The following is a 10,719-nucleotide window of genomic DNA, read 5'->3' as shown; positions in this document are numbered from 1 at the left end:
GCAGGCCTGTGCTCCAGCCCCGGCTGGCGGGAGCCGGGCTGAGGTGATGGCGCCTGCAGGCTCTGGGTCTGCCGGGTGGGAGTCAGCGGGCGGGAACCTTCTGCCGACCTCCTCCTCCTCGAAAGCAGCAGACACAGGGTCCATGCTGCCAATGAGATGGGAAGGAGGAGATGGCTCTCGGGGGCGGTAGACGGGGCTCCTGGTGGGTTTGTGGGTAGAGGGGACCACCTTCCAAGATCCCTGGGAGCAAGCTGTGTATCCTTTCTTCCCATCACAGCTAAAGCCTGGCAAAGAAGATAAGCTTTTCAGGAAAAAGGTATCGTCCTCTCCCCCACTCCCCATGCCCCAGGTGTTCCCATCTATAGGAAGTGCTTGGGGCCCAGAGGTCCTAAGGTGCCAGTCTGGTCGGGAGGCCAGGTGGGCACTGCATGCTGACCGTGGGCCCCCTGCTTCTGTCCCTCTGCTGCAGCGGAGGTCCTGGAAGAACTCCGAGGACCGGATGCCACTGGCTACCAAGCCCTTGCGGCGCTTCAAGCAGGAGCCAGAGGATGATTTGCCTGAGGCGCCCCCTAAAAGCAGGGACAGCGACCACTCACGCTCCAGCTCGCCCACTGCAGGGCCCAGCACCGAGGGAGCCGAAGGCTCAGAGGAAAAGAAGAAAGTGAAGATGCGCCGGAAACGGCGGTTTCCCAACAAGGAGCTGAGCAAGGAGCTGAGCAAGGAGCTCAACCATGAGATCCAGAAAACAGAGAGTAGCCTGGTCCATGAGAACCACCAGCCCATCAAGTCAGAGCCCGAGAGTGAGAATGAGGAGCCCAAGCGGCCGCTGGGCCTCTGTGAGCGCCCCCACCGCTTCAGCAAGGGGCTCAACGGCACCCCCCGGGAGCTGCGGCACCCACTGGGGCCTGGCCTTCGCAGCCCACCCCGTGTCATCTCCCGGCCCCCGCCCTCTGTGTCCCCACCCAAGTGCATCCAGATGGAGCGCCACGTGATCCGGCCACCCCCCATCAGCCCCCCACCCGACTCACTGCCCCTGGACGATGGGGCAGCCCACGTCATGCACAGGGAGGTGTGGATGGCCGTCTTCAGCTACCTCAGCCACCAAGACCTGTGTGTCTGCATGCGGGTCTGCAGGACCTGGAACCGCTGGTGAGGGCTCATCCTGGCTCAGGGCTCTGGGTCGTGGCCCATGGGTGGCATGTGTCCCCCCTGGAGTCACTTGTGGCACTTTACTGTGAACCTCAGTAAAGCTTAGGCATCTGCCGGCATCCAGGGAGCTGCCGGGACTCTGCCTGTCTGCTCCTGTCAGGGGCGGCGCCTGCTTGCTTTCCTCGTGCACCTCCCTGTGAGCTAATGCAGCACCAAGGGCAGTCCTAGCTAGGATTGGGGGTGCTGCTGGACATTACTCCCGCCTGCCAAGGTGTCTGAGTGGTGTGAGGCCCGCCTCCTACAGGGACATTCCAGTGGGGCTGCAAGGCTCCTGGAGGTCTGGGGTGGAGAGTGCATCCGGCATCTGCAGGGTGCCTGAGAGCAGCAGATGGGCACTAGGCAGAAGGCCCCTGAGGATAGAAGGTGGGGGAAGCGGTCACAGCTGAACAGGGGCTCTCTGGTGAGCCCTACCTCTGACAATGCCCCTCCTGCTGCCCAGGTGCTGCGATAAGCGGTTGTGGACCCGCATTGACCTGAACCACTGCAGGTCCATCACGCCCCTGATGCTGAGTGGCATCATCCGGCGCCAGCCCGTCTCTCTCGACCTCAGCTGGACCAACATCTCTAAGAAGCAGCTGAGCTGGCTCATCAACCGGCTGCCTGGTGAGCCCTGGGCCAGGCCCGGGGTGTGGAGTAGTCAGGCTGAACACCCGCTCACCCACACCCATGCCTGTCTTCCCAGGGCTCCGAGACTTGGTGCTTTCGGGCTGCTCGTGGATTGCAGTCTCTGCGCTCTGTAGTTCCAGCTGTCCGCTGCTCCGGACCCTGGATGTGCAGTGGGTAGAAGGGCTCAAGGACGCCCAGATGCGGGATCTCCTGTCCCCACCCACAGATAACAGGCCAGGTAAGCTGGGGGAGGGGGCTGGGCTGCCATATCTGGTTCTGATCACTGCATTTGGTGCTGGTGTCCTCAGGACTTGTCTGGCCTCAGCTCTTCTCTACAGGATAGAGGGCAGAGTCTTCACTTCATCCCCGGCTGGCTTTGGGCACACAGGGCTCCAGGAGGCAGCACACCCTGGGGCTCTGCACTCTTGTTCATTTCCAGACGGCTGAGGGCTGGGGCAGGGGCAGGGTGAACCTGAGCCAGGCCCGCCCTCAGCGTAAGTGGGGCTGTGGCTGATTGCTGCTGGATGCGATGTGTGTTGGGTTTCTAGATTTTTTTCATTTTACCAGAGGATCTAGACCTCTGACTTTGGATGTTAGAATTCTGATTTGGGAGGAGCATTTCATGGCTGATTGAAATCTAAGTGTTAAGTTTGGTCGGTAGGCTGCTTAGGGTGTCCTGTCAGCCTGACCAGCCGCCCCTCTTCTGCCTATGTCCCCAGGTCAGATGGATAATCGGAGTAAGCTCCGGAACATCGTGGAGCTGCGCCTGGCGGGCCTGGACATCACGGATGCCTCCCTGCGGCTCATCATCCGCCACATGCCTCTGCTCTCCAAGCTGCACCTCAGTTACTGTAACCACGTCACAGACCAGTCCATCAACCTGCTCACTGCGGTCGGCACCACCACCCGGGACTCTCTGACCGAGATCATCCTGTCAGGTGCGCAGGACCCTGTGTGTCTGCCCAGGGCCACTCTATTTGGGGCTAGGTGCCGGGACGGGCCAGGGAATAGGACAGCCTGGTCTAGAGGTGAGGCGTGCATGACATGCATCTGTTCACATTGTGTGATTCCAACAAAAGCAGCAGAGTGGTGTCCAAGGTGGTGTGGACCGAGTGTAAGACAGCCTGGCAGCAGGCGCTGCGACAGTGGCCCAGGGCCGTGTGAGCAGGGTTTCCACCGTGGCCAGCAGTTGTGTAGAAACTCCAGCTCTGCCTTTGTGAGCATTGCTCGTGTGCCCCTCACAACCCCTGCTGTCAGGCCTATTGCAGAGGAAGAGGAAGCTCCACAGGACAGTCACCTCTTGCTGGCTGGTGGGCAGGAGTTGGTTTGAAGGTTGTGGATAGAGGCATGTGGACGTGGCATGGTGCTGCCAGGGTTTCTGATAGCTCAGGGTGCTCAGGACCAGGGATGTTGGATTGGGACCACGAGAAATTGAAGAGATGACCAAGTGTTAAAGGGCACCCTTAGTTTTACACACTTCCCCATGCTGTGTACTTCATCCGGATCAGGGGTTCTTGAATTGTTTGCTGTCACAACAGCCTACGGTTAGTTGTGCCTGATCACCCTTTTGATGGTAGGGATTGTGAAGGGGGAAGAGCCATGTGAAGGGGTTCCCCCAAGGAATGGGCTAGCACTGGTGACAGCTGCCCTTTGAGAAGGATGTGGGGACTCAGGATGGCGGAGCCACTGCGCTCCTGGCGCAGAGTTTTGCCATCTCCATGTGTGGCAGAGTGCAGTCTGACATCCTCCCTGCAGCACCATTTGTGTTGTGTTTCCCACCACAGCACAGTGAGGTCGTCTTGCCTCATACATACAGAGAGTTCTGAGTTCTTACTGCGAGTTACAAAGTCTGTGAAGACAGACAGTATCTGTTGGCGTGCCTGCTGGCTCCTAGTTTGGTTTTCCCTTCCCATAGGTGAAAGTAGTGGAGTTATACAGTCTGCTACAAAACAGAAAGCATTTGGCCTGTTTTAGTGTTCATAAAGGTGGTTGGAGGATCCAACAAAACAGTGCAGTACTGGCTTAAGGACACATACAGACCAATGGAAAAGAACTGAGTCCTGAAATAAATTCTTGAGAAGAACCTGGCATGCTAGTGCACACCTATAATCCTAGCCTTTGGGAGGCTGAGACAGGAGGATCGCAGTGAGTTCAAGCCCAGCCTGAACTAGAGAGTGAGACCCTGCCTCAAAAAACAAAACAAAACAAAAAGAGAAAAACATTCTTTTTTTGGTACTGGGAATCAAACTCAGGACCCTGCTTGCCCAGTCAAGTGCAGCATCACCCAAAACCTTCTCTCTTGTTTAAGTCTAATTTATTCCCCCTCTCCCTTTTTCGTGTGTTTTTGGTTTCACATCAGAGGTCATTACCAAATCTAAACGTTGTAAAGGTTTTTCTCTGTATGTTTTTTTTTTCTGTATGAGTTTTATAGTTTTAAGTCTTTGAGTCATTTTGAGTAAATTTTTGTATATATGTGTGGCAGAGGGTATACTTTTATTCTTTAGCACATGTATGTCTAATTTTCACATCACCTGTGATGTAAAGACTTTATTCAGAGGTGTTGACACCCTTGCCCTTTTTCTTTTTCTGAGACAGGGTTTCACTACATAGTTCAGGCTGGGCTTGAATTCGCTAGGGAGCCCAGGCTGGCCTAGAACTTGGGGTAATCCTCCTGCCTCAGCCTTCCAAGGGCTAGGATTACAGATGTGCACTAGCATGCCAGGTTCTTCTCAAGAATTTATTTCAGGACTCAGTTCTATTCCATTGGTCTGTATGTGTCCTTAAACCAATACTGCAGTTTTGTTTCTTTAGTTTTTCAAGATTGCTTGGGCAAGCTGGGCTCCATTGCAATTAAATCTGAATTTTTAGGACTGGGGATTTAGCTGAGTGGTTCTGCCGCCTGCCTTGCAAGCACAAGGACCCGAGTTCAATCCCCAGTACAAAAAAAAAAAAAAAAAAAAAATCTGAATTTTTAGATATTTCTAGTTCTGCAAAAAACAAAAAAATACATTAGGGGTTTTTATAGCACCTTCATTGCATTTAGATCTCTGAGTGGAACTGAGGGTATTAAGTCTTAAAACCCAGACAAGGAAGGCTTTTTCCTTATGTCTTATTTAATTAGTACTCTCTTGTAGTTGTCAGTTTTTTTCCTTTCGTGGTTCTATAAATGAACTTAATAATTTTCTTTCATACTGTTACTGATATCATTTAGAAAGGCAGCTTGTTTTTGTGTCTTGATTTTGCACCAACAACTTTGCTGAAGTTGTTTATTAGAAAAGAACCTGTTATGTTTTGTTTTGTTGTGGCACTAGGGATCGAACTTAGGACCTTGAGCTTGCAAGGCAGAAGCAGCACCACTGAACTAAATCCCCAGCCCTAAGAACCAATTTTCTTTGGCAAGGATGGGATTTTTTTTTTTTTTTTTTTTTGAGGCACAGTCTGTCTCCCTGCGTTGTTCAGGCCGGCCTTGAATTCACTGTGTGGCCCAGGCTGCCTTCAACTCTAGGCAATCCTGCCTCAGCCTCCCAAGTGCTGGGGTTACAGGCGTGAACTGCCACGCCTGGCCATGAGAGGGATCTTTAGGATTTTCTGTATAGAAGGTTTTTTCATCTGCTGAGAGTGGTGGCCCACACCTGCAATCCTAGATACTTGGAAGGCTTGAAGCAGGAGGATTGCAAGTTAAAGGCCAGCCTGGCAATTTATAAGTGAGACCCTGCCTCAAATTAAATAAAAGTATCAGCAACATAGCTCAGTGGCTGAGTGTCCCAGTACTGCCACCTGCAAATAATGTTATTTTTCTTTACCATATATGTGTCTTTTTTTTTTAATGCTTTGATCTGTTTTTGTTTTTGTTTTTGTTTTTGTTTTTTTTTTTTTTGAACCAGGGATGGAACTTGGGTCTTTGTGCTTGTGGGGCAGGTGCCAGAACCACTGAACTAAATCCCTGGCCCTGATATGTCTAGAACTTCATTTTGTTACCAGGTGTAGGAGTTTTTTTTTATGGATTATACTGTAACACTTAATTCTAGTCCTTTCATTGAGTATATTTTTCACTGTTACAAAATCTGAGAAAAATTACCTTTAACTTAGGGTAGACCTGGGCATAAAGATTCTTCACACTACCAGTTTTATATTTTGAACATTTTCAGATGGAAAAAGTGGAAAACAGCGTGGTGAACACACCTTGTGCCTTCCTGCTAACCGCAGCAGTTTTGAATGCTATGTGTGGTGCATTTGCTCTCTCCCTGTGCCTTTTCTATGTGGTGGTTTGAAGATTGCGGGCTCCACCCCTGCATGCCTGTAAATCCTCATGAGTACAGTGTCCTGGAATAAGGACACAGTGCTGTCTGACTATGGGCTGAAAATGCTGTAAATTGTGAGTTAAATAAACCTTTCCCTTCAAAAAAAAAGAAGAAAAAGAAAGATCTCTGTGCTGGGTTGTTTTGGTTTTTTTTGTTTTTTTTTTTTTGCTACTGGGGATGGAACTCGAGTCCTCATGCTTGCAAGGCAGGTGGAACCACTGAGCTAAATTAAATCCCTGGCCCCTTTTGTTTAATTTTTGACACAGGGTATCAGTAAGTTGCCCAGGTTGGGCTCAAACTTGTGATTTTCCTGCCTCAGACTTCCAGAGTGCTAGGATCACAAGCCTGTGCCACTGTGCCCAGCTGAATGTGATTTATTTTATATGTTTGTTTGTTTGTTTGGTTTTTTTGAGACGGGGTCTCACTATGTAGTTGAGACTGACCTGGAACTCACTATGTAGCCAGGCTGGTCTCGAACTCACAGCGATCCTCCTGCCTCAGCCTCCTGAGTGTTGGGATTACAGGTGTACACCACCATGCCTGGCTTTGAATGTGATTTATTTAATTTATGTATTTATTTCTTTATTTTTGGTTTTTTGAGACAGGGTCTCACTATGTAATTGAGCCTGACCTAGAATTCACTATGTAGCCCAGTATGGTCTCGAACTCACAGTGATCCTCCTGCCTCAGCCTCCCAAGTGCTGGGATTACAGGTGTGCACTACCACGCCCGGCTGAACGTGATTCATTTTAAATTGAAACAGGATAGGGATTTTCCCAATATGATAAGATAAAATTCTTTACATTTTTCATTGCACTCTTCTGTGACATCTGAGCCACATACTGAACAGACCTTCCCTGTCATTAGCTGTCTTCAGACAAAGGGCTGGGGATGAAGAGCAGCCTGAGTTTGGGTTTGTTCCCACCACTGCCTGCCCCCCAGTCCTTAGCAAGCGCCACTCACACACCGGCCTGACAGCCCCGCCTGCATAGTTGTTCTCTTAGAAAACATCTTTGTAAAAAAAGGGGAGGGTGCGAGGTGATTTAGCTCAGTGGTTCCGCTGCCTGCCTCGCAAATGCAAGGACCTGAGTTCGATCCTTGGTACCAAAAAAAAACAAAAACATCTTTGGCATCTAGGATTTGTTTGTTGGCCTCATGGTGTCTTTTGATTTGTTCTCTGCTCCATTTCTCCTGGGAACGTCAGATGTAGGCCAGGGGCTTGCTTAGATCCAGGTTAGACATTTCTGGCAAGAACACTTCACAGATAACAGGTACAGACGTGGCCTGCTGCGGACAGACGTGGTTGTGGTTCCTGAGGGTGAACTCCCAGCCTGGGACCCCGGTCACAGAGTCCATGCGTGGGACAGGGGTGCTCCCTGACTGTAGGTTCGAAATCTCTGGACTTGGAGCCCAAGAGAGCCTTTCACCCAGGCAGCTGGGTGGAGGAGAGCATCCCTCAGGGAGCCCCACACTCCCTGGTGTGTGTTGGGCCCGCCTACCACCAATCCCACTGACACCTAGGCCTCCACCCCAGGGCTGCTGATGTGGCCAGAGCTGTAGGGACGCCGTAAGCGGCTCTGACTGGAAAAAAGGCCTGTGTTAGCTGGGTGTGTGTTACACACCTGTGGTCACAGCACTCAGGAGGCCGAGGCAGAAGGATCATCATGAGTTCATAGCTATCCTGAACTACATAGCAAAACCCTGACTCAAAAAACAGCAAAAAAAAAAAGCTGAGTGTGGTGGAGCACACCTGTAATCCTACCATTCAAGAGGATCACCATGGGTTTGAGGCCAGCCTGAACTACATAGCAAGATCTGGTATCCAAAAAAAAAAAAAAAGAAAGAAAAAGTTGAGAATCACAAACAAGTGATGAAAAAGAAAGCAAAGCTAATATGGAAATGTGTGTTTTCTCATATTGGTAGAGTGCCCATCCATTTGGAATGAATCAGGTTTTGACTTTGGGGCCTGATTTCTCCAGAAGGGTAGCAAGCTAGTGTGCTCGCACACCCCTCCTTGTCTGAGTACAAGGGGCAGTGACCTTGGGGAGACACCTGAGGCATTCACTGCAGTCACCTGGATGAAGTGCAAGGCTACAGTTTTGTGGTGTTATGAAGTGAGCCTAGGGCCTAAACACTGAGCCACATCCTCAGCCCTTTATTATTTTCACACAGGATTGAGCTAAGTTGTGCAGGCTGAAGTCAAAATTGTCCCCCTGCCTCAGCCTCCTACAGTACTGGGATTACAGGCAGGTCCTTGGTCAGCCAAGGCAGCATCCTGGCACCGCCAGTCCAAGCTCTTGAAGCCCTCCCGCCTTGTGGGGACTGAGGTGTCTCCACGGGTCTGCTCTGCACCCTAGGAAGCACTGCCTGCCGTACAGGTGCTGGTGGGGACTTGGTGCTGGCTCCGCTTCCCCACCGGCCGATGAGCCTGTGGGCCTGGCTGGATGAAAATGACGATGGTGATGCCCTGGGCTCCTTCCTGTGCTGGGAAGGGAGCTTCCCTCGCCTGTGCAGCGAGTCTCAGCTGGGTGTGGACTGGCATTGAAGCCACCTGGCTCTGGCTTCAGTTCCAGATGAAACTGGCAGGAGAGAAGTCCCCGCTGCGAGCCGTGTGCAAGCGCAGTCAGCAGAGGGGCCGCTTGTGCTCTGCCCTTGGGATCGGGGAGACGGTGAGCGGCGCTGCCTGGAGGGTTCCAGGCTGACCCATAGGAACATGCGTCCTCGGCAGCATAGGACAGGAGTGCCGCTCAGGACTGCGGACGGGGGACCCTGTAGGCAGAGGCAGCCCTGTGGGGATGGGACACTGGAGGGCGGGGGCGGGGGAAGATGGGGACCTATGTCCACCAAGGGCGCCCTGGGGCAAACGTCATCTCCTCTGAGGCAAGGCTCTGTGGAGCATTGGGTCAGGGGTCTGCGGGCCCCATGCCCTCCTCCTCATACTGTCTCCTCTCCCCTGCAGACTGCAATAAGGTCACTGATCAGTGCCTGTCCTTCTTCAAACGCTGTGGGAACATCTGCCATATTGACCTGAGGTATTGCAAGCAAGTCACCAAGGAAGGCTGTGAGCAGTTCATCGCCGAGATGTCCGTGAGTGTCCAGTTCGGGCAAGTTGAAGAAAAACTCCTGCAAAAACTGAGCTAGTCCAAGGACAAGCGTGTAAATATGGGGCAGGGTGGAGGGGGTGGCAGGGAAAGACTTTACAGCCACGGAGGACTCTGTTTCCCACTGAATTCAGACCGGGACCGCAGGCGACAGGGCGAGGCGGCTGAGCCCCCGCCAGCGAGTGAGGGGCCTGCTCTCTGGGGCGCTTCTCAGGCAGCCTTGGAGGGGACGCTCTGGTTGGGAGGAGGGCCGGCGTGGGCGTGGGGTTGGGGGTTTCTTTGGTGGTGTTTTTGTTCGGACACCCAGTTCCTTGGAAGGTCAAGGGTTTTGGTGTCAACATGAAGTGGACCACACGCCATATCTGCTGCCATCCCGACACATTTTGTTTGGTTTTGTTACATCCTACATTATGCAGAACTATTTTTGTACAAATTGTTTAAAAGTTATTTATGCAAGGTTTGAATGCATACCAGTGTTTTTATTGTCTTGAGATTGCCAACCTTCCTGGTTCCCTTCAGGGAGGAGAGAACTTAACCTGTCCTTCATCGACACAGATGTGCCCAGACCTGAGCCGGTGGGCAAGTCTTCCGCTTAAAAGCATGTGTAGCCGGAAGCCAGAGCCCACCGTGCACATCAGGAAGCCACACGAGCATGTTGTGGATAGATGTGAGTTATAGTCCAAGTAAGACACGTTGCCAAGTTTCCTCCGTAGAGAAGTCACTTTTTTTTTTCCTTAAGATTTTACATTTGAAACTTCAGCCTTTGCACTCAGGAGGGGTTTGCTCCAGCATGAGCTCTTATACCTCACCTCGACCTAATTTATCCTGTGAGTCAAGGAGTAGAATAAATGCGCCCACTCGGCGGTTTTTCCTTTGGTTCTCGCCTTTGAAGTGAGCTGAGTTCTCACTTAGGTTTGTGAGCTGGCCGTTTGCTAGTTGTGAAGTTCTGCATTCATAAGTGCCATTGTCTCTGGTGGTGTTTCCTAGACCTTCCCCAACGCGGTTTTACCTTTGTTGAATTTGTATAAACAATTGTACAAAAAAGCTCTCACGGTCTTCGGGGGTTTTTGTTTTAGGAGAGGACTAGAGATGTAACAGGGAGGCTCAGCACTAGGGAGTTGGGGGCCCACGGGGTACCGTTCTCTTTCACCTGATAAATGTAGCTGCCCCGAGGGACACGTCTATCTGTGCCCAGAGACCACCATAATGGCCACATGTAGAGAGACAAGGGCCACCTGGGGGCACCTCCTGGCATCACCCTTCCTAGAAGTTCCCCAGACTTAGGTGTCATTTCCCTAACCCCACAGGGGCTGCTAAAGGAGGGCCTGGGGCTGTGATGGGCGAAAAGACTTGGCTATACAGCGACTTCCTGAGCTGCAAACACAGAAACTAGTGACAAGCCAGGCGTGGTGGCGCACATCTGTAAGCACTCGGGAGGCCAAAGAAGATAGTGCTAAGTAATTTCAGATGACAGAAACACTGCTCTAGAGAATCTAAAGGTG

The 10,719-nt window shown here is 51.7% G+C and overlaps 1 protein-coding gene across 1 annotated transcript in view; it reads left to right on the top strand.

The window, feature by feature from the left end:
- Kdm2b (lysine demethylase 2B) overlaps window positions 1-10,460 on the top strand; it is a 115,224-nt gene extending 104,764 nt beyond the window's left edge. The window contains exons 18-23 of the mRNA XM_033762450.1: window positions 278-316; window positions 470-1,149; window positions 1,649-1,812; window positions 1,892-2,053; window positions 2,535-2,753; window positions 9,076-10,460. Of these exons, the coding sequence (XP_033618341.1) occupies window positions 278-316; window positions 470-1,149; window positions 1,649-1,812; window positions 1,892-2,053; window positions 2,535-2,753; window positions 9,076-9,257 (1,446 nt within the window). The 3' untranslated portion in view covers window positions 9,258-10,460. The remainder of the gene's footprint in view (window positions 1-277; window positions 317-469; window positions 1,150-1,648; window positions 1,813-1,891; window positions 2,054-2,534; window positions 2,754-9,075) is intronic.
- The last annotated feature ends 259 nt before the right edge of the window (window positions 10,461-10,719 follow it).

This window comes from Fukomys damarensis, unplaced genomic scaffold, assembly GCF_012274545.1.
Source record: "Fukomys damarensis isolate Sample0158 unplaced genomic scaffold, DMR_v1.0_HiC HiC_scaffold_12, whole genome shotgun sequence".
Taxonomy (NCBI): domain Eukaryota; kingdom Metazoa; phylum Chordata; class Mammalia; order Rodentia; family Bathyergidae; genus Fukomys; species Fukomys damarensis.
The sequence above is the reverse complement of the archived record's forward strand: the minus strand, read 5'-3'. Positions and strand labels throughout refer to the sequence as shown.